Source organism: Scyliorhinus torazame, chromosome 4 (assembly GCF_047496885.1).
Source record: "Scyliorhinus torazame isolate Kashiwa2021f chromosome 4, sScyTor2.1, whole genome shotgun sequence".
NCBI lineage: Eukaryota > Metazoa > Chordata > Chondrichthyes > Carcharhiniformes > Scyliorhinidae > Scyliorhinus > Scyliorhinus torazame.
Window position 1 is genome coordinate 334,925,193 of NC_092710.1, and position 26,327 is coordinate 334,951,519.

The 26,327-nt window shown below is 47.4% G+C and overlaps 1 protein-coding gene across 9 annotated transcripts in view; it reads right to left on the reverse strand.

Annotated features, from left to right (window-relative positions):
- The window catches only part of LOC140411160 (serine/threonine-protein kinase MRCK alpha-like), a 900,765-nt gene that overhangs the window by 155,994 nt on the left and 718,444 nt on the right, over positions 1 to 26,327 (reverse strand). For 6 of the 9 annotated variants that reach the window (XM_072500235.1, XM_072500232.1, XM_072500236.1 and 3 more), the window contains 6 exons: positions 20,388 to 20,504; positions 13,432 to 13,512; positions 12,742 to 12,847; positions 9,021 to 9,157; positions 7,103 to 7,242; positions 6,151 to 6,232 (listed from right to left, as the gene is read on the reverse strand). In XM_072500235.1, coding sequence (XP_072356336.1) covers positions 6,151 to 6,232; positions 7,103 to 7,242; positions 9,021 to 9,157; positions 12,742 to 12,847; positions 13,432 to 13,512; positions 20,388 to 20,504 — 663 coding nt within the window. Of the gene's footprint in view, positions 1 to 3,441; positions 3,478 to 6,150; positions 6,233 to 7,102; positions 7,243 to 9,020; positions 9,158 to 12,741; positions 12,848 to 13,431; positions 13,513 to 20,387; positions 20,505 to 26,327 lie in introns of all 9 variants that reach the window. The other 3 variants (XM_072500231.1, XM_072500230.1, XM_072500229.1) reach the window with 1 other exon arrangement.

Genomic DNA, 26,327 nt, shown 5'->3' on the forward strand with positions numbered 1-26,327 from the left:
GGGAAAATTTGGCGACCCAGGCGATTCTCCCAACCGGCGCGGGAGGCGGAGAATCGCGCCCCATAGGTTTGCTCCGGCGGGGGGGGGGGGGGCTGGATGGGGAGTTTCGGGAGTGGCAATGGGGGGAGTTTCGGGAGTGGCAATGGGTGGGTTTCGAGCGGTTTGGGGATCTATTCGTTGGGGGCAGCTTCTCGAGCTTGGCGAGGCTGGTGATGGAATTTGAGTTGCCCGCCAGGAATGGGTTCTGGGATTTACAGGTGAGGGGATTTTGTCAGGAAGCGGATACCATCCTTTCCCCACCGCCCCAAGGGCTACGGGACAAGGTGGTGTCAAAATGGGGGTAGGTGAGGGTAAAGTGTCGGAAATTTAAGGAGTTGAGGGGAATTGGGAGGGAGCCCAAATAGGGGAATGAAGCGTAAGTGGGAGGAAGAGTTGGGGAGAGATAGAGGCTGGGGTGTGGGGGGGAGGGGAGATGGATGCTGGGGTGTGGGGTTGGAGAATGAAGGCTGGGGGTGTGGGGGGAGGGAGATGGAGGCTGGGGTGTGGGGGGAGGGAGATGGAGGCTGGGGTGTGGGGGGGAGGGAGATGGAGGCTGGGGTGTGGGGGGAGGGAGATGGAGGCTGGGGTGTGGGGGGAGGGAGATGGAGGCTGGGGTGTGGGGGGAGGGTGATGGAGGCTGGGGTGTGGGGGGAGGGAGATGGAGGCTGGGGTGTGGGGGAGGGAGTTGGAGGCTGGGGGTGTGGGGGAGGGAGATGGAGGCTGGGGTGTGGGGGGGAGGGAGGATGGAGGCTGGGGTGTGGGGGGAGGGAGATGGAGGGCTGGGGTGTGGGGGGAGGGAGATGGAGGCTGGGATGTGGGGGGGAGGGAGATGGAGGCTTGGGTGTGGGGGGGAGGGAGATGGAGGCTGGGGTGTGGGGGAGGTAGATGGAGGCTGGGGATGTGGGTGGGGAGGTAGATGGAGGCTGGGATGTGGGGGAGAGGGAGATGGAGGCTGGGGTGTGGGGGGAGGGAGATGGAGGCTGGGGTGTGGGGGGAGGGTAGATGGAGGCTGGGGTGTGGGGGGAGGGGAGGTGGAGGCTGGGGTGTGGGGGGAGGGAGATGGAGGCTGGGGTGTGGGGGGGAGGGGAGATGGAGGCTGGGGTGTGGGGGGGAGGTAGATGGAGGCTGGGATGTGGGGGGGAGGGAGATGGAGGCTGGGGTGTGGGGGGGAGGTAGATGGAGGCTGGGATGTGGGGGAGGTAGATGGAGGCTGGGATGTGGGGGAGAGGGAGATGGAGGCTGGGGTTGTGGGGGGAGGGGGAGATGGAGGCTGGGGTGTGGGGGGAGGGAGATGGAGGCTGGGGGTGTGGGGGGAGGTAGATGGAGGCTGGGGTGTGGGGGGAGGGAGGTGGAGGCTGGGGTGTGGGGGAGGGAGATGGAGGCTGGGGTGTGGGGGGGAGGGAGATGGAGGCTGGGGTGTGGGGGGAGGGAGATGGTTGCTGGGGTGTGGGGGAGGGAGATGGAGGCTGGGGTGTGGGGGGAGGTAGATGGAGGCTGGGGTGTGGGGGGAGGGAGATGGAGGCTGGGGTGTGGGGGAGGGGAGATGGAGGCTGGGGTGTGGGGGGGAGGGAGATGGAGGCTGGGGTGTGGGGGGAGGGGAGATGGAGGCTGGGTGTGGGGGGAGGGAGATGGAGGCTGGGGTGTGGGGGGAGGGAGATGGAGGCTGGGGTGTGGGGGGAGGGAGATGGAGGCTGGGGTGTGGGGGGGAGGGAGATGGAGGCTGGGGTGTGGGGGGAGGGGAGATGGACGCTGGGTGTGGGGGGGAGGGAGATGGAGGCTGGGGTGTGGGGGGAGGAAGATGGAGGCTGGGGTGTGGGGGGAGGGAGATGGAGGCTGGGTGTGGGGGGAGGGAGATGGAGGCTGGGTGTGGGGGGGAGGGAGATGGAGGCTGGGGTGTGGGAGGAGGCCTTGAGGAGGGTGAACACATCCTCTTCATGTGCTAGGCTTAGTCGTATCCAGTTTAAAGTGGTTCACAGGGCACAGATGACTGTGCCAGGATGCGCAGGTGTTTTGAAGGGGTGGAGGATAGGTGTGGGCGGTGCGCGGGTGGGCCCGCAAACCACGTCCACAAGTTTTGGTTGGCCGAAGCTTGGGGAATTCTAGGTGGGGTTCTCCGACGTTATGTCGGAGATCTTGAAAGTGAAGATGGTCCCGAGTTCAGAAGTGGCGATCTTATGGAGTGTCAGAAGACCCGAGAGTCCAGGGCCGAGAGAGGTTGATGTCTTGGCCTTTACCTCTCTGGTAGCCTGGAGACGGAGCCTATTGGAGTGGCGGGATTGGAGCCACCGAAACCGGGAGTTTTGTTGAGTGACCTGGCAGAGTTCCCTCAGGCTGGAGAAGATTAAGTTTACCTTGAGAGGGTCTGTGAAGGGGTTTGTCTGGAGATGGCAGCCGTTCATCGACTTTTTGTGTGTGTGTGTGTGTGTGTGTGTGTGTGTGGGGGGGGGGGGGGGTAAAAAAGGAGGTAGGGGAGTTGGGGAGCAGGAGGGTGGGGTGCTAGTTATTTACTTGTTTTGATTATTTACAACCATGTTTGCTTGTTTTATGTATAAATATATATGTATATAACTGCCTCCAATAAAATATTTTTTAAAAAATAATTGTTCCCAGGTCAGTTTATGTTGAAGAATTATTGCGCATCACAAATACCAGGAAAGCAGGTATGAGGAAAACGTCAGACTAAATTAGACAACATAATGTGATTCTTAGCCCCTGACTGGTGTAAACAAAGAAAAGAAAGGGTCGGGCTGATTGGGGAGGTGGAAGAAAGGAGATGCTATTCATTTTTACATAAGAGTAACAATGCTGGGACTGAAAAAGTGCAAGAGATGGTACTGGAGCATTTATATGGTTTAATTTATAAATAACAATATAATACTGAAACATTGGTGAACTCATAATAAAAGAGAGAGTGGGGCTCCAATAGCATTCCAACTTTCCCAGGACGTCAGAGTGGAAAGAACTAAGGTTTTGACCACAATCTTTCAAACACCTTTGGATCTAGAAAGGTTGTGAATGTAACATTTTGGTTCAGGGAGTGCTAAAGCAGATAACAAAAGCCCATTCAGTCTAACATTGTTAGTGGGTAGGCTTCTGGAGACCATAATATTGCACGATTGAAATTCAGATATAGAAATCTTTAAAAATGGCCAGAAAAGTTAATTCATGGTCTCCATTTTATCATATGGGGTGCAAGATTACACCAGTTGTTTAAAAACGCAGCAATCGCTGGCACAAAGCCGTTCGGCACACTAACAGATAGGATACTTGACCCTCAAGCACTTGTGCAGCAAGTGGTGATGGTGGAGGTGACAAAATAAAAGAAAAAAAACTAATATGGACCACAGGGAAAAACATCTTTATTTTTTTAGCAGCACTGACAGGAGCCTGGGAACAGCTCACCTTCTTTTTCGCCATGGTATGTGACATGCAAGGAATCTAGAAAACACAGGAAATAACTTGCTGCCATTTCAAAGGACTTGATTTACAAAGATATTAAGTCTGCAAACATAGTGCTTCACATCACAGAGACAAAACATGGAATTCACAATTAAGGTGGTTTAGTTAACAGGCATTTTGAGCAATGGTCGCAGACAGAAAATGATTTTTGGATGATTCCTTACTGAGACAGTGCGCCACAAAATGGGAAGATGTGGATACAAAGGGAGAAAATATATAATCATATAGGACTCCATCAATTTCCAACACGCAAATAAGAACTCAAACACGTTCCCATTTCCTCAGTTCAAGTAGAACTTTCCCAGTTTGTTTTTTGAGGCAGAATAAACTCTATTGTGAAAGTTATCCACTGCAACAAAATGGTCCTAAACCCAGGCACCAATGGTAGGCCTCCATCCAGGTCTATCAAAGTAAACTAATGCAGTTCAGGTTGACTCTGCTTCTGATCTTCACAAAGCAAGGTGAGGGTATCAGCCTGAGCTTCAGTTAGTACCTCATATCTGACTTCCGGTGGCGCCCTCGAGGAAGCAGGTCGCAGGTCGGATCGCTCCCGCCCGCAAAGGGCAAACGGACCTGTTGAACGGACTTTTGCGGGACCTGCCGACCTGGTTAGGTTGAGGGGGCGATAGGGAAGAGGCTTCCCCCCCCCCCAGGGTATGAGCAGCTGGTCGAGTGGAGCGGCAGGGCTCGAAGCGGGAGCAGCGGCGACCCCAGGCCAGGCGGCAAAACATGGCGGACGGCAGGGACCAGGGAGCGGAGGCTCACTGGCCAAGGGAGCAACAGATGGAGTTTTTTTAAGAACTGCTTCGCCGAACTGAAGAGGGACATGTTGGACCCGATGAGGGCGGTAATGGACCGAATGGTCAAGGCGCAGGTGGGCCAGGGGAAGGCGCTCAGGGAGGTCGAGGTGAAGCTCTCCAGCTAGGCGGACATGGTGGCAGAGCTGGAGCACGAGGTGGAAGAGCTGAATGCCCGCCAGAGGAGGATGCAGGAGCAGCTTGAAGAGATGGGGAACAGAGCCAGGAGGCAGAACCTGAGGATCGTGGGCCTCCCTGAGGGCTGCGAGGGGTCGGATGTGGGTGCATACGTGAAAGGTATGCTCGAGGCGCTGATGGGGCCGGAGGCCTTCCCCTGACCCCTGGAGTTGGATGGGGCACATAGAGCCCCCGCAAGGAAGCCCAGGACGGGCGACCGACCGAGGGCCTTGGTGGTTCGCTTTCACCGGCTTGCTGACAGGGAACGTTTGCTGCGATGGGCCAAGGCGGAGAGGAGCAGCAGATGGGAGAATTGTGAGGTGCGCATCTACCAGGACTTGGGAATGGAGCTGGCCAAGAGGCGTGCAGGATTCATCAAGGTAAAGGCAGCTCTCTACAAAAAGGAGGTGAGGTTTGGAATGCTGTATCCTGCGAAGCTTTGGGTTACGTTTGAGGAGCTCCATCACTACTTCGAGACACCAGAACAGGTTTGGACTTTTATTAAAGAAAAGCTGGACTTGAACTAACGGGCACTTAAGTTTTCTCAGTGCTGTACAGTGACGGCGGTCCGTTAACCTAATTTGCTCTGACTAGGTGTGGATTTTTATTAAAAGAAGCTGGACTTGAACTAAAGGACTCTGGGCTCTCAGAGCTTTTGTGTGGCGGCGGTTCGTTAAATTATCCTGCACTGTAATGGTCTATCCAAGATTGTTTTCAGCCGGGACAGAGAGCGGGGGCTATCTTGGGGGATAGCATCGTTTGACACATGCCAGAGGGTGGACAGCAAAGGGAGAATTAGGGACAGACAATTACAACGATGGAGAGCTGACATGGTGGTAGAAATGACAGGAGGAGAGATCGAGGAAACATAAGAAATAGGAGCAGCAATAGACCACATGACCCACTGAGCCTGCTCTACCGATCTTGAGCTACAACTCAATTTTCCTGCCCTCTCCACATATCCATTAATCAACTGGGTGAGGGATGATTGGGGAGAGTGTCCAAGGGAGTGAGAGAAAATGGGGGAAGGGAGATTCACTCAACAAAAGGCTAGAAATACAAGAATGTAAAATATAATAACGAAAGTGGAAAAGAGAAAGTTATAGAGTGAAACAAATTGGGGAAAATGAGAACAGAGAATGAGAAAAGGGAAAAGATAGCAAAAGACAGTATGAATTAAGAAAGACAATTACGGAAATGGGCCCAGAGGGGACCTAGCTGTTAAAAGAAGCCTAGTGTCTGGGCCAGGAACCTTGAGGAAGCAATAAACGATGATACAGCAAATCTTGGTCAATTTGGGGTCTTTTAGTATTTTTGTATCTTTTCCTTAGTGTATTTGTACTTTGGAAAAACACAGTGGGAAAATATCCATTAAAAAGAGGAAAAGTAAACAATTGTAACGGCAACGTACTGAAATAATCTGATGATGGTTCAGGAAACTGCATTTTTCGTGAGTGTTACAAGTATAAGAATTAATATATATGCTGTAATGTTTGAAAGGTTTTAAACAATTATTATTTAAATATGCCATCAAATTAGGGGAGCCCCAAAGTAACAAGACATTCTGATGATAGGGTTTCACGGTAATCCCTCTTCCAGTTGTTAAAATTGTCCCTCTGCTCTCGTTAAAAACCTTCCCTCCCCTCCCACCTCAGGATATAGCGACACTGCCACTTACCCTGAAGATACAGGGGACATCCTTCCTATTGGCGTGGATAACATCAGAAGCTAATACAGAGCTAACTGAAAACTCTTCATCCCTGGGGGAAATTAAAAAGAAAATACTTTTTTTTAAAGAAAACAAAACAATAATATTGTGCCCTTACCGATACCTCTCTGATCTTCTGACACTGCAAGAGGGCAGAGAAGAAACTATTATCTGGCTGCCTTCAAGGGGCCAGCAGTGAACAGAAGGCAAAGTAACAAACTGTGTTTGTAGCTCTGTTTATTTGTAAATGCAGATACTGTATCGTTTGATTTAAAAGGCTTGAGAATAGACTGAACAGCAATGAAAATTAATTTAACACAAATGCTCACACTGCCTCAATAAGAAATTCCTATAATGCATTTCACAACTCAGGAATTTCCAAAGCACTTTCACAGCTAATAAAACACTTTCTTAAGTACAGTCGCTGTTGTAATGCTGCAGCCAATTTGCGTACAGCAAGTTCCCGCCAACAACAAGGAACTAATGATCAGTTAATCTGTTTCAGCAATGTTGATTTAGGGGGGATATATTGGTCAGAACACACAGGAGAAATACCCTGCTCAACATCAAAATAGTGCCACAGAATATTTTAAGTCCACCTGAGAGGGTTCCAGGGCTTCAGTTTAACTCATTTGAATGACTGCACTTTAGACAGTGCCACATTCCCTCAGTACTGCACTGAAGGATCAGCCTAGATTTTTATGCTCATGTCTCTGGGGTGGGACTTGAACACACAGCCTTCGGACTCAGAGGTGGGAGTATTACCAACTGAACGATAGCTGACACTAAATAAAAGGAACGGGTATCAGTGGAGTATCACTGATAGGGAAACACCTTTCCTACACGGGGATTGGCTAGGGTCCCTGTGAACGGAATAAAACAGCAAGTGACCAGAGGAAGAGGAAGAGTTACTCGCACATACCTCATGTCAATAACTTGGCTAACCACCACACTTGGCTGGGAAGCCTTCCCTTCTGCTATTTCGTACAAAAAGAGTTTGAAATCGCAAACTACAGCTAGTGCCCTCTGCCAACCTTTCTTCACTCCAGCAGGTTTAGGTACCTAGGTGAAAACATTTGTATATTTTGAGAGATAGTCATTTAGTTGAACAGAACTTGAGTATTGCTGAAAAATGGACAGGCTGTTGAAGCTTTTGTCTTGAACTAATCAGGGCAGTTCGCAAGAATACCAAATGTAAAGTAAGTAACAATTCATACTGCGAAAGAGAGTTCTGATTAGTTGGCAAGGGGACTCCGATTAGTAGAGGCATTGTCATGGAGAATGCACCAGGGAACAGTTAACAGTCAAACTTTTATTTAAATTAAAACTAGACAGGTCGACGTTGATTGATCAAGGCATTGCCAGGGGAAATGAATCAGGGGATGGCTGTCCCCCAAGTTTTTGTTTAGTTGTCAAAGGCACAATGCACGGGACATGTCAAAGTTAAGCAGAGACCAATCAGAGTTCACTTGCCAACCAATCACCACTTTTAATTTGTAGAATAAATTGTTGTTCCCTTTACAATTGGTATTCTTGCAAACTGTCCTGATGAATTCAAGATGAAAAGCTGTGACAACATGTCTTTTCCTTTCAGCAATATTTTGAGATGGAAGGCAAGGATACAAGGGTAGTCAAAGTGCTCGCATGATTGTGCAGGAGGCAGCCCGATCTGCGCTTGTGATAGTTCAAAATTGAAGGGCATAAAAAGACCAGTTGGTGCAACAAACCTGCATCACCCCCTGATGCCTCGAACATCTTGACTGAACACTTCCTTCCTCCCTTCCCTCCCACCCTTGCAGCTTCGCCAGTCCCCCCGCCCCCCCCCCCCTTTCCCGTACCCCTCCAATAAGCAAATAACCACAGGAAAAAACATCAGCTATACAGGAACTGTTTTGCTCCCGGATGCCAACCCATATTTGTGAATAACCCGATCACTCCTCGTACAATTCCCACTGCATGGCCGTAAGTGGATACTCGTAAGTGTTGTTCCACACCCTGTGATGCTGGGAAATATGCACTGGGTCGGAAGTATGACGTAAGCTGGCTAGAGGGTTCCTGGGAACCGCCAATAGATGTTTTAACGAGGGTAAAGCTGGTGGTTGGGATTTAGATTGGAAGGAGCAGGAAGCTATAGTGGGTGGGTAACTTCTTTTTAAATCACTATTACTGCAAACTGTTTAAGAAGTCTTGAATCATTTTGCTGGGCTTCAGTGCTGATTTCACCCAACCTTGATTGGACCACACACGATTATTTTGTTATCGGAATAGTCTGAGATGGCATTAACCAAGAAGGCAGTGTAAAAATAACAAGGTGGGCGAGAGAATTTAATCTCTTTAATCAGATATTAAGAAGCCAGATAGTGAGATGCGAAAGGGCTTCCACATTGTACTGTACTGACAAAAGGTATTATAGGATCTTCAATGTCCATCTGAACAAACCACAAACCTCTATCTCCTCTGAAGGGTGGGACCTCTGACAATGTAGTATTATTACAATAGAGTGTCAACCTAGATCTTTTACCCAAGTCCTGGACTGTGCTTGATATTCGTTTGCATGGAGGCGACAGTGCTGACAATCGGAAACATTTAAAACAAGAGTGGAGCATGTACCTCTATAAATTAGAAGATCTACCAAAATGTGGATAAAATTTTTATCCCAACTAATATTTCAATGTTCATAAGGAACGATATTTAGCTGCAAGAAATGATATCTTCTAAATACAATACCATAAGTGTGACTTCTTTCAGTGATGACAGAAGAGTGATCACCAGATTATAATAGGTGCCCTCACTTACAGCTGGAGCTGTGAACGCATAGTTTTATATTGATTTTCCCTTACCCGAACATGACCCTCATAGGCTGTCCCGATGCCTCTCTGCGGGTCGATCCCCAGTGGTCCCTTTGTTTGGTCAGGTGGGATGGGGCAGACGGCTGGTGCTTTGTCTGCGCAAGTCACGTGGCACGAGAACCCACACACTAAAAACGAAACAGCACCTTAAATCGATCAAATAACCTTGTGACCAACAACAACAATGTGCTATTATATAGCACCTTTGATGTGATAAAACCTTCCAAGGCCCTTCAAAGGAGCATTATCAAACAAAATTTAACAGTTCATTTGATCAGAAAGATAGGTTCTAATAAGTGTCTGAAAGGAAGGACGAGAGGTAGTGTGTATTTTAGGGCAGCAATCAGGGCCTAAGCAGTTTACAGCAGGGTTCAAATGATGGTGTGATTAATATCAGGGATGCTCAAGAGTCCAAAATCGAAGGAGTGCAGATATCTTGTGGACCTATGGACCCAGAGAAGAATATACAGGTCTGCAAGAGGGTTTTGAAAACAAGGATGAGAATTTTAAAATCAACACAATTAGAAGCCAATGTAGGCCAGTGAGTTCAGGGGTGCTGGGTGAACGGGACTTGTTAAGAGATAGGGGGTTAGATTCTCTGCAACCCCACGGCAAAAATTCTCTGGTCCCCGGAGAATCGCTCATGCGCGAATTACAAATATTTTGTGAGGTAGAGATCTCTGTTGGAGTTTGCTTCCCCTTCTCCCTTCCTTGCCAATCATAGCCTTCCAGAGATTCACATCTTTCCTGACTCGTGTTGAAATCTCCGTACAGGATCGGTTTGTCGACTGCTGGGACTCAGAAGAGAGATTTCTCGAGATCAATGTAGATTTCCTCCTTGCTTCAAATGCAGGAGTGGAAAAGCTGATGACGGTGACTCGCTGATTCCTTCTCACATAGAAGTTGCTGAGGTGCCAGATCAGCTTATTTTTGATGCCATGGCTTCCAGAAAAAGGTGAACCAGTTGCCTTGCTTCTTCAGTTAATCTTCTCCTGCATTTTGAGTCTCACTTAAGGCAGCAACGTTGATGTCAAGGCAGCCGAGTTCCCAAGCTATGATGACAGTGTAGCGCTCAGGTCTGCCAAGGTTAACACTGTCCATGATGGTCCTGATGTTCCAGGTCCTGGGCTTCATTTTGACGAGTGGAAGATGCCTGTAAGTGATTTCCGTTTTCAACTGTGGGGTAGCTGTGGCATGTCCACCAACACATGGTCTCGGTCCAATGGTAAGATGATGAAAGGCTGACTTTTCAGTAAAAGGTTAGCATGATGATACACAGGTGGGTGTGAGATTGCAGGGATACTACAGGCTACTTACATCCCCTCTATTTCTCTCTCCCCTCCACCAGATTTCCCCCCTTTAATATCCCCTCACTCTCCCAGGTTCTTGCTATATTAGCCTTCTACTCGCATCTAGCTGAACCCTCCCCCAACCTCCATCCGCTCCGCAGACATTTTCAACCTCCTATAGGATTTCCTCTATTCCTCACCCCAGCCCTGCCCGGTCTTCCCCAAACCCAGACCTTTGCTCTAGTAGAGGCGCCATGGGTGATGTCCTCTGGCCTCCAGCCTTCCTCTCCCTCCTCCCTCCCAATCTCTTCATGGATTCACTCTTCTGCTCCTGGTTGCTCTCCCATGAGGGAGTGGCTGTTGAGATTTCTCTTCTACCTCTGGAGCCAAGGGCTCATTGCTGGCGCCCTGGCAACCGAAGGTATGTCCTTGGTCTCCAAGACCGCAGGGCCCACCGCTCAGCTTTGGCCAATCTCCCTGCTCGTTTTCTCTCCAATTCCACTCCTCCTCACCTTTTGACCTACAATCTGCACTCCAATAAAACATTTACCTTGGCATTAAACCCCTCAATAAATCTCAAATAAGACCCCAACCTTAACAAATCTAACCCACTCAATAAGGCCCCTACCTCAACACTAAACCCCTGTTCCAGAACCCCTCCTAGTCTACGAGGTTAATAATAATAATAATCTTTAGTGTCACAAGTAGGCTTACATTAACACTGCAATGAAAGTTACTGTGAAAATCCCCTAGTCGCCAAATTCCGGTGCGTGTTCGGGTCACAGAGGGAGAATTCAGAATGTCCAATTCACCTAACAGCACGTCTTTCAGGACTTGTGGGAGAAAACCAGAGCACCCGGAGGAAACCCACACAGACATGGGTAGAATGTGCAGACTCTACACAGACAGCGACCCAAGCCGGGAATCGAACCTGGGACCGTGGCGCTGTGAAGCAACATTGCTAACCACTGTGATACCGTGCCGCCCAGAAGCACAGGTACAGCACAGAAGGTAGAGCACAGGCTGGGTAACAGCGAGGGTCAGCAAGTCCTGTAACCTGGGACCACAGGCTTATTGTGGGCGTATGTGGGAGGAATTGCGCAGTGGCAAGCCCTCTTTACACCTGGGTGTGGTAGGAGAAATGGGGTTTGGCAATTGGTTGGTGGTGGATTTGGACATGGTTTCCAGAAGGCTGGTGGCCGAGTGTTGGCTCAGGCAGAAGATAGCCTGAAAGGCAGGGGAGAAAGAGACAAATTGTTACAGCACAGTGTTCAGAATCACAAATTGCAATGAGATAATACAGCAGTTGCTCTGTTACCAACAGTAGCAAGTAATATTCTAGTACAGCAAGCAAAGCAAGTGAGGGAAACAGAGAATATAAGACTAAAAAGTAAAATGAAGCCACAGAGCATCTGAAGACAGGATGATCCACCTTATAACATGAGTGTTTCCTCCCACAGACTTTGAATTCAGTTCATCTAGAGGCTGGTTTAGCACAGTGGGCTAAACAGCTTGCTTGCAATGCAGAACAAGGACAGCAGGGCGGGTTCAATTCCCGTACCGGCCTCCCCGAACAGGTGCCGGAATGTGGTGACTAGGGGCTTTTCACAGCAACTTCATTGAAGCCTACTCGTGACAATAAGCGATTATTATTATCTCCATGTACTTTAACATGAAGGAAAAATTCAAGCCTTCAAGCAGGGTAAGAGTAATACTATTTTTCTGAGGCTTCAGAGAGCTTCAAACTCTTGGAAGAGTACATTAATTAATTATCCCTCCCGGGAGATTGTGGCACAAGAGCAGTAATTTCCAGCACTTAATTAGCCGGTAGTTATTGCAGTCCACTGTTTATACTGGTTAACCAACAATGCCGTGCATTTATATAGCAACGTTCATATTGTAACACGTTCCAGGGTGTTTCACAGGAACATAATGGACACCAAGCCAAAGGGAATATTAGGAGGTAAAAGCAAATTACTGTGAATGCTGGAATCCGGAACAAAAACAGAAAATACTGAACAATGTCAGCAAGTCTGCCAGCATCAGTGAACAGAAAAAGAAGCTAACGTTTCAAGTCGGGATGACAGGGGCTGTCCAAAACCTTGGCTTCATTAATGATCTTAACATAGGAGACTTATGGAGGGAACTGCAGAGTTTAGGGCCCAGCTGACTGAAGCCATGGCCACCAATGCTGTTGGCAGATGCATAAGAAACCAGAGCTGCCACCCACCTCATGTTGCAACCAATCCCTAAATCATCCAATACAGGCAATGAGAATTGAATAATTAACTTAACAATATTATTTATAAAAGAATAATATTAAACTGAAATAGTTAGAATTGTATTGAAACCACAAAGTAATTCGCACTCTGAATGACGATGAGAACACGGTCTGTTAGGTAGTACTAATTGAGTATCCTCACCTTCACAAGTGCAGCCTTGGCGCACGAGGCCAACCATCAGAGATGTACATTGATTGCACTTCGTTGGTGTATTAAAGGACTTCACGACAAACTGATGAGCTTTGGGCTATAAAAGAAGAAACTTATTCATTAAAATAGATTGCTATCAAACTCTGAACAGCATTTAATGCTCATTACTCATACTGGAAGCTGCTGGACAACATATGTTCTCACAGTGAAATAATCTGATCTTTTGCTGTTACCAAACTCTGCTTTAAATATAGATTGCAAGATCCAAGAAACGTCTTCACGGTTGAATGTGGAATTAAGTTCTATGCAATTTCCTTCTTTGCAACTTGAAAGGAGGACAAGCTCATTTATTTAAACAGCCGAATTGCATAAAAATGCATTAAGCTTCATGCTGTAACCTTTAGCTTCAATGTAAAGTTGATGGCATTTGTTGCTCAGTCCGTAATGCAGGTGAGATTACAGGAGCACTAATCGGAGCAAAATGTCAAGAACTGGAAACTCCCCCAATTGAATTACGCCAGGGAGCCTGCTTGGCTTCTGCAGTTTCTACCGATCGGCCAGAAAAAAAGATCAGTCTCCAGTGGCAAGGTTTGAGGTGAGGGAGTGGTTCAGGGAGAGGGGAGCATGTACAAGTCTGCAGCTTTTCAGAAAGCAACTGTGTAAAGTTGTAGAGTGCTTTACCTTTGGATTTGAGACACTGGAACCGCTGTAGGAGGACCTGATGGTTGGTGTTAGTACTGGACGTTGAGGGTGGTCACTCCCCTAATAAGGTTCAAACAGAGGTGATTAGCTGCAATGACGGGCAGGAATAACCAATTCATTGAACAGAATAAAAGGAATTACAGTATAAATGTCTTACTAGAAACATCTTTTACAACTCGGCAAAATATTCTCCTTCAACTGACTGTTCCTTTTAAGGAGATCAAAATTAAGTATACTGGTCTTAAATGGTATAATCTGTTGTAAGTATCCATAAACCAACATCATTCATCCACCTCCATTGGCACTGAACGTAGGGAATAATCTCCTACTGATATCCTTTGATTTAGACAAATTTCAATTGGAACTGGCAGATATTTACATTGAGAAAAATCTATTCAAAGATAAAATGTACATCCTATAACGTTAGACCAGAAAAACATAAGAATTAAGAACCCTATAACCTGCACTGCAATTCAATGATCAGGTCTGATCTTCTACCTCAACTTCACCTTCCATCCACCCTCCCTCTGTATCCCTGGATTCACACCAAAAATACAACTATCTCAACCTTAAATACATTCATTAATGGGGCATCTTTTTGGGTACAGGATTCCAAAGATTCACACAACCCTTTGAGTGAAAAATTTATCTTCATCTCAATCCTAAATAATCGGCCCCTTATCCTGAGTCTATGCCCCTGTGTTCTAGATTCACCAGCCAGGTGAGACAACCTCTCCATATCTACCCTCTCAAGCCCATTCAAAAAATTGTATTTTGTATGTTTCAATAAGACAATCTTTCTCATTCTTCTCAATTTCAGAGAATATAAACTTTTCATCATAGGACAACCCTTCTATCCCAGTGGCAAATCTAGTGCACCTTTGCTGTACCACCTCCAATGCAAGAAAATCCTTTCTTACATACGAAGACTAAAACTATGTATAGTGTTCCAGATGTGGTCTTACCAAAGCCCTGTATAACTGCAGCAAACCTTATTTATTCTTGTACTACAATCCCCTTGCAATACTGGCCATCCTATTTGCCTTCCTAATTGCTTGCTATACAAGTACACCTACATCCCTCTCAACATCAACAGTTACAAGTTTCACTCCTTGAAAAACAATTCGCTTTTCAATTCTTACAACTGAAGTAAATCCCACATTAAAAAAAAAACTTTAGAGTACCCAATTAAGGGGCAATTTAGCATGGCCAATCCACCTATGCTGCACATCTTTTGGGTTGTGGGGGTGAAACCCACGCAGACACGGGGAGAATGTGCAAACCCCACACGGAAAGTGACCCGGGGCCGGGATTGAATCTGTGCTTTGATTGACCTCGGCATGTTTCTAAATGGCTGCAATTACCTGGATTTTCCTTTTTCTAACAGTGACCCTAAAGAGGCTGAATAAACAGTCACATAGCACGTCCCTTCTGAGCAACACCAGAGGATGTCTACCTGTATTTAAAAAACAAATGAAGATGTTTTCCTCTATCAAAGTTAGCTTACTCAAAATGTGAGTTGAAGGGCTAGGAGTCTATAATGCAGGATATGAATAACATGAAAAAGAGCAGCTGGGAAGCTGAAATAAATCTGGAAACTGATGAGTTGAGGTAGGCTTTGGATTTAAAAGCTCATTGATTGTACAAGAAGTGAAGAGGCAAGTTGCTTCAGTTATAAGAACCCGGAGCAGGAGTAGGTAATTCAGTCCCTCGAGCCGGCTCCACCATTCAATATGATCATGGACGATCTCTTCTCGGCCTCAACTCCACTGTCCTGCCCGTTTTCCATAACCCTTCAACCCATTACGAATTAAAAATCTGTCTATCTCCTCTGTAAATTTACTAAAAGTCCCGGCATCAACTTCACTCTGGGGTAGTGAATTCCACAGATTCCACAGAGGCATAAATATCCTGGCCGCGAGGTTTGCTAGTGTCACACGGGAGGGTTTAAACTAGTATGGCAGGGAGGTGGGCACGGGAGCAATAGGTCAGAAGGGAGAGAATTGAGGGAGAACTAGGGAATAGGGACAGTGTGGCTCTGAGGCAGAGCAGACGGGGAGAAGTTGCTGAACACAGCGGGTCTGGTGGCCTGAAGTGCATATGTTTTAATGCAAGGAGCATTACGGGTAAGGCAGATGAACTTAGAGCTTGGATTAGTACTTGGAACTATGATGTTGTTGCCATTACAGAGACCTGGTTGAGGGAAGGGCAGGATTGGCAGCTAAACGTTCCAGGATTTAGATGTTTCAGGCGGGATAGAGGAGGATGTAAAAGGGGAGGCGGAGTTGCGCTACTTGTTCGGGAGAATATCACAGCTATACTGCGAGAGGACACCTCAGAGGGCAGTGAGGCTATATGGGTAGAGATCAGGAATAAGAAGGGTGCAGTCACAATGTTGGGGGTATACTACAGGCCTCCCAACAGCCAGCGGGAGATAGAGGAGCAGATAGGTAGACAGATTTTGGAAAAGAGTAAAAACAACAGGGTTGTGGTGATGGGAGACTTCAACTTCCCCAATATTGACTGGGACTCAGTTAGTGCCAGGGGCTTAGACGGGGCGGAGTTTGTAAGGAGCATCCAGGAGGGCTTCTTAAAACAATATGTAAACAGTCCAACTAGGGAAGGGGCAGTACTGGACCTGGTATTGGGGAATGAGCCCGGCCAGGTGGTAGATGTTTCAGTAGGGGAGCATTTTGGTAACAGTGACCACAATTCAGTAAGTTTTAAAGTACTGGTGGACAAGGATAAGAGTGGTCCGAGGATGAATGTGCTAAATTGGGGGAAGGCTAATTATAACAATATTAGGCGAGAACTGAAGAACATAGATTGGGGGCGGATGTTTGAGGGCAAATCAACATCTGACATGTGGGAGGCTTTCAAGTGTCAGTTGAAAGGAATACAGGACAGGCATGTTCCTGTGAGGAGGAAAGATAAATACGGCAATTTTCGGGAACCTTGGATGACGAGTGATATTGTAGGCCTCGTCAAAAAGAAAAAGGAGGCATTTGTCAGGGCTAAAAGGCTGGGAACAGACGAAGCCTGTGTGGCATATAAGGAAAGTAGGAAGGAACTTAAGCAAGGAGTCAGGAGGGCTAGAAGGGGTCATGAAAAGTCATTGGCAAATAGGGTTAAGGAAAATCCCAAGGCTTTTTACACGTACATAAAAAGCAAGAGCCAGGGAAAGGGTTGGCCCACTGAAGGATAGGCAAGGGAATCTATGTGCGGAGCCAGAGGAAATGGGCGAGGTACTAAATGAATACTTTGCATCAGTATTCACCAAAGAGAAGGAATTGGTAGATGTTGAGTCTGGAGAAGGGGGTGTAGATAGCCTGGGTCACATTGTGATCCAAAAAGACGAGGTGTTGGGTGTCTTAAAAAATATTAAGGTAGATAAGTCCCCAGGGCCTGATGGGATCTACCCCAGAATACTGAAGGAGGCTGGAGAGAAAATTGCTGTGGCCTTGACAGAAATCTTTGGATCCTCGCTGTCTTCAGGGGATGTCCCGGAGGACTGGAGAATAGCCAATGTTGTTCCTCGGTTTAAGAAGGGTAGCAAGGATAATCCCGGGAACTACAGGCCGGTGAGCCTTACTTCAGTGGTAGGGAAATTACTGGAGAGAATTCTTCGAGACAGGATCTACTCCCATTTGGAAGCAAATGGACGTATTAGTGAGAGGCAGCACGGTTTTGTGAAGGGGAGGTCGTGTCTCACTAACTTGATAGAGTTTTTCGAGGAGGTCACTAAGATGATTGATGCAGGTAGGGCAACTTCAGTAAGGCCTTTGACAAGGTCCCTCATGGTAGACTAGTACAAAAGGTGAAGTCACACGGGATCAGGGGTGAACTGGCAAGGTGGATACAGAACTGGCTACGCCATAGAAGGCAGAGGGTAGCAATGGAGGGATGCTTTTCTAATTGGAGGGCTGTGACCAGTGGTGTTCCACAGGGATCAGTGTTGGGACCTTTGCTGTTTGTAGTATATATAAATGATTTGGAGGAAAATGTAACTGGTCTGATTAGTAAGTTTGCAGACGACACAAAGGTTGGTGGAATTGCGGATAGCGATGAGGACTGTCTGAGGATACAGCAGGATTTAGATTGTCTGGAGACTTGGGCGGAGAGATGGCAGATGGAGTTTAATCCGGACAAATGTGAGGTAATGCATTTTGGAAGGTCTAATGCAGTTAGGGAATATACAGTGAATGGTAGAACCCTCAAGAGTATTGAAAGTCAAAGAGATCTAGGAGTACAGGTCCACAGGTCATTGAAAGGGGCAACACAGGTGGAGAAGGTAGTCAAGAAGGCATACGGCATGCTTGCCTTCATTGGCCGGGGCATTGAGTATAAGAATTGGCAAGTCATGTTGCAGCTGTATAGAACCTTAGTTAGGCCACACTTGGAGTATAGTGTTCAATTCTGGTCGCCACACTACCAGAAGGATGTGGAGGCTTTAGAGAGGGTGCAGAAGAGATTTACCAGAATGTTGCCTGGTATGGAGGGCATAAGCTATGAGGAGCGATTGAATAAACTCGGTTTGTTCTCACTGGAACGAAGGAGGTTGAGGGGCGACCTGATAGAGGTATACAAAATTATGAGGGGCATAGACAGAGTGGATAGTCAGAGGCTTTTCCCCAGGGTAGAGGGGTCAATTACTAGGGGGCATAGGTTTAAGGTGGGAGGGGCAAGGTTTAGAGTAGATGTACGAGGCAAGTTTTTTACGCAGAGGGTAGTGGGTGCCTGGAACTCGCTACCGGAGGAGGTAGTGGAAGCAGGGACGATAGGGACATTTAAGGGGCATCTTGACAAATATATGAATAGGATGGGAATAGAAGGATACGGACCCAGGAAGTGTCGAAGATTGTAGTTTAGTCGGGCAGTATGGTCGGCACGGGCTTGGAGGGCCGAAGGGCCTGTTCCTGTGCTGTACATTTCTTTGTTCTTTGTTCTTATTCACAAGCCTTTGTGATAAATAATTTAGTTTCATCCCGGTTTTAAGTCTGCTACCCCTTATCTTAAAACTATGACCTCTCATTCTAGATTACCCCACAAGAGGAAGCAACAGCTGCAAGTCTACTTTGTCAATACCTTTTATCATCTTATATACCTCAATACGATCTCCCCTCGAGGCTCAATCTCTTCCTGTATTTGAGTTTAAATTCCATCATCTGCGGTGGTGGGATTCGAACCTGGGTCCCCAGATCATTACCGTGAGTCTCTGGATTACTAGTCCAGTGACAATACCCCTGCCTTGGAAGGTGGATCTCGGTAGCACAGTCAAGCAGATACCGATTTGTGTTGTTTCTGGTGGCGGAATCCTTTCGTTTTTTTCTGACCGTCCCTCCCACCCAGGCCCTCCCATCCTGGTGTGGGTTTCCCCTGCTTTTTTGACTGGGACCAGGCTATATTCCTCACGAGTCTTGACCCCACGGTTGCGTTTTGTAGGCGGTGTTGGTACTGGTGGTTCAAAGATGTGGTGGTGGGGGCTCAGTTTCTTGCTCTTGTTCTCATTTTACTTCTTCTGTGGGAGACTCTGGGATGCTGACATGGGTCTGGTTGTACCCAGCCCTCTCTTGGAATTTGTCTTTTGCCATCTCGAAAGTGTAGGGGACTGCCTGTTCCGATCTGGGTCTGGAGAAGAGTTTAAATTGTGCTGTAAGAGTTAGCCGATTTCCCTTTAGTACTGGAGTTCTCAGGGCATTGTTTTCTTCTGAGTCATTTTGATTTTTAAGCAATGGGTGTGATGTAGGGCTAAATTGTTGCTTGAATCCTGTTTGGGTGCAGACAAGTCATTTATCCGTGGAGGGAACCCGTTGGGAATTATGTCCCTGATTTAGCTGGTCTTGTTGTTCCTAATGCTGTACTGACTGTTGGACTGTGCCTGTTGTACATTGAAACCTAAAGCTCTCCTTTTGCCTATTTTATAGAGCCGTGAAGAAGGTCTATAGTGTGTTAGCCTTTATTAACAGAGGGCTTGAGTTTTAAAGCCGCAGGGTTATGCTGCACCTGTGCATGACCCTGGTGAGACCACATTTGGAGTATTGCGTGCAGTTCTGGTCACCTCACTATAGGAAGGATGTGGAAGCATTGGAAAGGGTGCAAAGGAGATTTACCAGGATGCTGCCTGGTTTGCAGGATAGGTCTTATGAGGAAAGGTTGAGGGAGCTAGGCTTTTCTCTTTGGAGCGGAGGAGGATGAGAGGCGACTTAATAGAGGTTTATAAGATGATGAGGGGGATAGATAGAGTGGACGTTCAGAGACTATTTCCTCGGGTGGATGTAGCTGTTACAAGGGGGCATAACTATAACGTTCAGGGTGGGGGATATAGGAGGGATGTCCGAGGTAGGTTCTTTACTCAGAGAGTGGTTAGGGTGTGGAATGGACTGCCTGCTGTGATAGTGGAGCCGGACACTTTAGGAACTTTCAAGCGGTTATTGGATAGGCACATGGAGCACACCAGAATGACAGGGAGTGGGATAGCTTGATCTTGGTTTCGGACAATGCTCGGCACAACATCGAGGGCCGAAGGGCCTGTTCTGTGCTGTACTGTTCTATGTTATGTGATTTCTGTAAAAATTGAAAATTTCCAATAAAGAGACGATTAAAAAAAAGAATTGCAGTATGCAGCGCAGTGAACTTTGATTTCAACACAGTGAAATGTGCTGTAAGCAAGACATTAAAAGGGGTCGCTGAGGGAAGGTTAAAATCCCAGCATGCGGCAGGTGGTGGGGAGAGAAGGGGGAAGAAAAACAGGATTTGAGGCAGTAGCTATAGGTTGTGAGGGCCTGTGGCGAAGGACTGGGATTGGCTTGCTTGTATCTCCGATCTCCGCTCCAAATAGTTTGTCATCCAGAGAGAGAAGAGACGTATATTGTAGAAGAGATACACTTTCCTATTTTAAAGAAAGGGAAATAGACCGAAGGCTGCCATGCACCTACCTCCACAGGTTCAACGTCACTTGCTGTTGATGGGGACCGAGAGCGAGAATATACCTGTGATTTCACCTCATCACCAGATGGAGAATTGGAAATGTTGAAATTCTCAATGGAATCAATCTATGAAAAGAAACTCTTTTAGATAATATGTATGCAGATGACTCAAATGTCAAAGAAATTCCTAAACTTAAAAGCAGTGAGATCCATGCAAGAATGATTTTAACTATCAAACAATTTACCTCCCTTTCATCGGAGTAATCGTTAAGGTGAATTGAGATTGGGACGCCACTGCATGGAAAGATCACAGGTACAAACCCAATCTTTCACGTCATGCAGGGTGTCGGCGCATCCAAATTGCAGGTCTAGTCTTACTAACACACAGCAGTCAAAGCACAATCAATTTAAAAGGGCGGTATGAGCTTGTCTTATTTTGATGCTTAGATGTGGAGTTCAGAATTGGTAGAATTCATTTAGAAACCCAATGGTAATCCTAATATTAAATTCCACAGATCTATAACTGTACTGACACATTAAAGGAATCTGAAGTAGGCTTCATGCTGTCACCACTTTTATCAATTAGATTTTTTGCTTTTTCTTGCATATGATGTGGGCATCATTGACAAGGCCAATATTTGTTGCCCATCCTGAATTGCACTTGAAAAGAGTGTTGCTCGGCTGTTTCAGAGGAGAGTTAAGAGTCAACCACATCACATTTAGGTTAGACCAGGTAAAGAAGGCGCATTTAATTGACTAAAGGGCACTGATGAGCCAGATGATAGTTTCATGGTCTCCATTACTGTGGCTAGCTTCATATTATTTCGGGATGGGCAATAACTGCTGGCCTAGCCAGCAATGTGCACATTGTGCAAATGAATTTTTTAAAATCCAGATCTATTCACTGAATTCAAATTCCACCCGAGAGCATTAGCCTAGGTCTCTGAATTACTGCTCCAGTGACATTATCACTACACCGCTGGCTACCACTTCCTCGCAAAGTGAGTAACTCTTACTGTTGGGTAACCTGAAGTTGCAGTATTCCTTTGCCTTGCAATGTCGTGCACTGCAGTATTATACTGTTAACTAGTCAGAGCTTACACAGTGCATTCCTCTTAACTCAGTTACCTAATTTGAATTATCTGTTAATTTGAACTTTTTAAAGCTCATTCTTGATCTGTGGGTTTCACTGATAAGGCAACTAATTCATAGTCCATCCTTCCTGCTCTGGAGACAGTATACTTTCCACATGAATTGTGTGGTGAGGGTGTTCCCACAGTGCTGTGAGGTAGGGAGTTCCATGAATCTGACCCAGCAACAAAAAAGGAAGTGGTCTGTGTTCGAATTAGGATAACGTGAGACTTCAAGTGAAGAATCTGTGTTGTTCTGCTTTACTTATATTAATTTGAACACCATGAAATATTGCATCCTTTTCAAGCAAAAAATGACTGAATTAACAGGAATAGACTGTAAACCATAAAGTGATTGCTGAAGTGATGGAGCATGTGTCCTGCAAGTCACTGTGAATAAATTGCCTCTGCTGGATTCTAACAGATCCATTAACCTAAAGGGCATCATTAAGTGCCATTTACATTTCCTTTAGTAAAATCTTCAGACAGGAGTAGTTTTTCATTCTCCTTTGAAAGTATTGAATGTTGGTGGGATATGGCTCCTCAGACACCAATGGTATCACTCCCAAGAGGTTATTCTTCAAGTGTAATTGGCTAGCTGAAAGAAGACAGAGGGTGGTGGTTGATGGGAAATGTTCAGAATGGAGTTCAGTTAAAAGTGGCGTACCACAAGGATCTGTTCTGGGGCCGTTGCGGTTTGTCATTTTTATCAATGACCTAGAGGAGGGCGCAGAAGGGTGGGTGAGTAAATTTGCAGACGATACTAAAGTCGGTGGTGTTGTCGACAGTGTGGAAGGATGTAGCAGGTTACAGAGGGATATAGATAAGCTGCAGAGCTGGGCTGAGAGGTGGCAAATGGAGTTTAATGTAGAGAAGTGTAAGGTGATTCACTTTGGAAGGAATAACAGGAATGCGGAATATTTGGCTAATGGTAAAGTTCTTGGAAGTGTGGATGAGCAGAGGGATCTAGGTGTCCATGTACATAGATCCCTGAAAGTTGCCACCCAGGTTGATAGGGTTGTGAAGGCGGCCTATGGAGTGTTGGCCTTTATTGATAGAGGGATTGAGTTCCGGAGTCAGGAGGTCATGTTGCAGCTGTACAGAACTCTGGTACGGCTGCATTTGGAGTATTGCGTACAGTTCTGGTCACCGCATTATAGGAAGGACGTGGAGGCTTTGGAGAGGGTGCAGAGGAGATTTACCAGGATGTTGCCTGGTATGGAGGGAAAATCTTATGAGGAAAGGCTGATGGACTTGAGGTTGTTTTCGTTGGAGAGAAGAAGGTTAAGAGGAGACTTAATAGAGGCATACAAAATGATCAGGGGGTTAGATAGGGTGGACAGTGAGAGCCTTCTCCCGCGGATGGAAATGGCTGGCACGAGGGGACATAGCTTTAAACTGAGGGGTAATAGATATAGGACAGAGGTCAGAGGTAGGTTCTTTACGCAAAGAGTAGTGAGGCCGTGGAATGCCCTACCTGCAACAGTAGTGAACTCGCCAACATTGAGGGCATTTAAAAGTTTATTGGATAAACATATGGATAATGGCATAGTGTAGGTTAGATGGCTTTTGTTTCGGTGCAACATCGTGGGCCGAAGGGCCTGTACTGCGCTGTATCGTTCTATGTTCTATGTAATCTTAGACCACACGAGTCAGAGGTTCGACTGCCTTGGAATGGCAGCTTCCAGTCCTTAACCTGACATTCATATTCTTTGATCCACATCAATTTATGTTACCAATTAAAGTATTCAGTTACCACAGATTTTAAAGTAGAAAGAGGTGAGTAGATGCCGAAAGGAATACTGCAGCTTGTGCCTTCAGGATAAATGCTATTATTGTGTAGGTCACCTTGTCCACCCCGACCCCGGCTCCCATTCAAGTACCATATGCACACATGCTTTACCAAACCAAGCCCCTGCTGTTTAAATAGCAAATCACAGGCCGCTGCAAAGTTCTCAACAGCACAACCGCAATTTATGAAACAGAAGCCATAGTTGACAACGAGAGTGAAACAGCAAGAGAGAAATGCTTCAAGTTGTGGAAAACAAATTGTGAAACACCTGGCTGTCCCCTGAAACAGGCAAAATCATCAAATAGTAAGGTTCATGGTAAATTGAATGATATATGTTTTATAACGCGGAATGCTTTATAATGACAGAGCCTTTGTGGTAAGAAATAAAAAATGCAACATTCTTTTGCTAAAAAATTGCTTCATTGAAGTCTATTTCAGATCAAGATTCAAATCCGTCTGAGACTTGGGTCAGCAGGAGTTCAATTGCTGTTCGGTTAGGAACGAAATTGGCGGCGGCAGGTAAATTTCAGCACTAGATTAAGTAATTGAAGGGTGATTGTTGTTGCTCCAATAATGGTGCCGCGTTGCTGCAGCTCCCAGCTCCTGCCTCGCTGTGGCTCCCGGCTCCTGCATCGCTGTGGCTCCCGGCTCCTGCTTCGCGGTGGCTCCCGGATCCTATGTCGATGTGGCTCTCGGCTCCTGCGTCGCTGTGGCTCCCGGCTCCTGCATCGCTGTGGCTCCCGGCTCCTGCTTCGCGGTGGCTCCCGGATCCTATGTCGATGTGGCGCTCGGCTCCTGCACCGCTGTGGCTCCCGGACTCCTGTATCGCTGTGTCTCCCGGCTCCTGCTTCGCTCCTGCGTCGCTGTGGCTCCCGGCTCCTGCGTCGCTGTGGCTCCCGGCTCCTGCGTCGTTGTGGCTCCCGGCTCCCGCGCCGCTGTGGCTCCCGGCTCCTGCGTCGCTGTGGCTCCTGATATCCTGCGTAACGGCTGCTGTGATATCCTGCGTCACGGGTGCTCTGATATCCTGCGTCACGGGTGCTCTGATATCCTGCGTCACGGGTGCTCTGATATCCTGCGTCACGGGTGCTCTGATATCCTGCGTCACGGGTGCTCTGATACCCTGTGTCACGGGTGCTCTGATATCCTGTGTCACGGGTGCTCTGATATCCTGTGTCACGGGTGCTCTGATACCCTGTGTCACGGGTGCTCTGATATCCTGTGTCACGGGTGCTCTGATATCCTGTGTCACGGGTGCTCTGCTATCCTGTGTCACGGGTGCTCTGATATCCTGTGTCACGGGTGCTCTGCTATCTTGTGTCACGGGTGCTCTGATATCCTGTGTCACGGGTGCTCTGATATCCTGTGTCACGGGTGCTCTGATATCCTGTGTCACGGGTGCTCTGATATCCTGTGTCACGGGTGCTCTGATATCCTGTGTCACGGGTGCTCTGATATCCTGTGTCACGGGTGCTCTGATATCCTGTGTCACGGGTGCTCTGATACCCTGTGTCACGGGTGCTCTGATACCCTGTGTCACGGGTGCTCTGATACCCTGTGTCACGGGTGCTCTGATACCCTGTGTCACGGGTGCTCTGATACCCTGTGTCACGGGTGCTCTGATACCCTGTGTCACGGGTGCTCTGATATCCTGTGTCACGGGTGCTCTGATATCCTGTGTCACGGGTGCTCTGATACCCTGTGTCACGGGTGCTCTGCTACCCTGTGTCACGGGTGCTCTGATATCCTGTGTCACGGGTGCTCTGCTATCCTGTGTCACGGGTGCTCTGATATCCTGTGTCACGGGTGCTCTGATATCCTGTGTCACGGGTGCTCTGATATCCTGTGTCACGGGTGCTCTGATATCCTGTGTCACGGGTGCTCTGATATCCTGTGTCACGGGTGCTCTGATAACCTGTGTCACGGGTGCTCTGATACCCTGTGTCACGGGTGCTCTGATACCCTGTGTCACGGGTGCTCTGATACCCTGTGTCACGGGTGCTCTGATACCCTGTGTCACGGGTGCTCTGATATCCTGTGTCACGGGTGCTCTGATATCCTGTGTCACGGGTGCTCTGATATCCTGTGTCACGGGTGCTCTGATATCCTGTGTCACGGGTGCTCTGATATCCTGTGTCACGGGTGCTCTGATATCCTGTGTCACGGGTGCTCTGATATCCTGTGTCACGGGTGCTCTGATAACCTGTGTCACGGGTGCTCTGATACCCTGTGTCACGGGTGCTCTGATACCCTGTGTCACGGGTGCTCTGATACCCTGTGTCACGGGTGCTCTGATACCCTGTGTCACGGGTGCTCTGATACCCTGTGTCACGGGTGCTCTGATATCCTGTGTCACGGGTGCTCTGATATCCTGTGTCACGGGTGCTCTGCTATCCTGTGTCACGGGTGCTCTGCTATCCTGTGTCACGGGTGCTCTGCTATCCTGTGTCACGGGTGCTCTGATATCCTGTGTCACGGGTGCTCTGATATCCTGTGTCACAGGTGCTCTGATATCCTGTGTCACGGGTGCTCTGATATCCTGTGTCACGGGTGCTCTGATATCCTGTATCACGGGTGCTCTGATATCCTGTGTCATGGGTGCTCTGATACCCTGTGTCACGGGTGCTCTGATATCCTGTGTCACGGGTATCTCTGGTATCCTGAAGTGCAGTATAATTGAAGCTCCTGAGAGAGAGACTTACTAGTTGAGGTCAGTCCATATTTTAAACAGACCACTGGAAGTCCATGGAGTTGACAATTCCCACAGAACCGCAAACTATCAGCTGTGACTTGTGAATCGATTATCAGAACTGACTGACAAGACCCTTCAGGATTCTCTAAGGGTCTCCTGACATTTAGGATTAATTTCCTGGGCATTTCTACAGGCAACTGGAGAGAAAAATCACCAGGGCATTAACATTTTCTTTTGTTTATTTGTTATAAAATAATGGAGCTCGGACTGGGTGGGTTGGGTGTGGTCATGTGATGAAATCTTCAGGATTACTCCCAGAGTGGGAAATGAATGAGAAC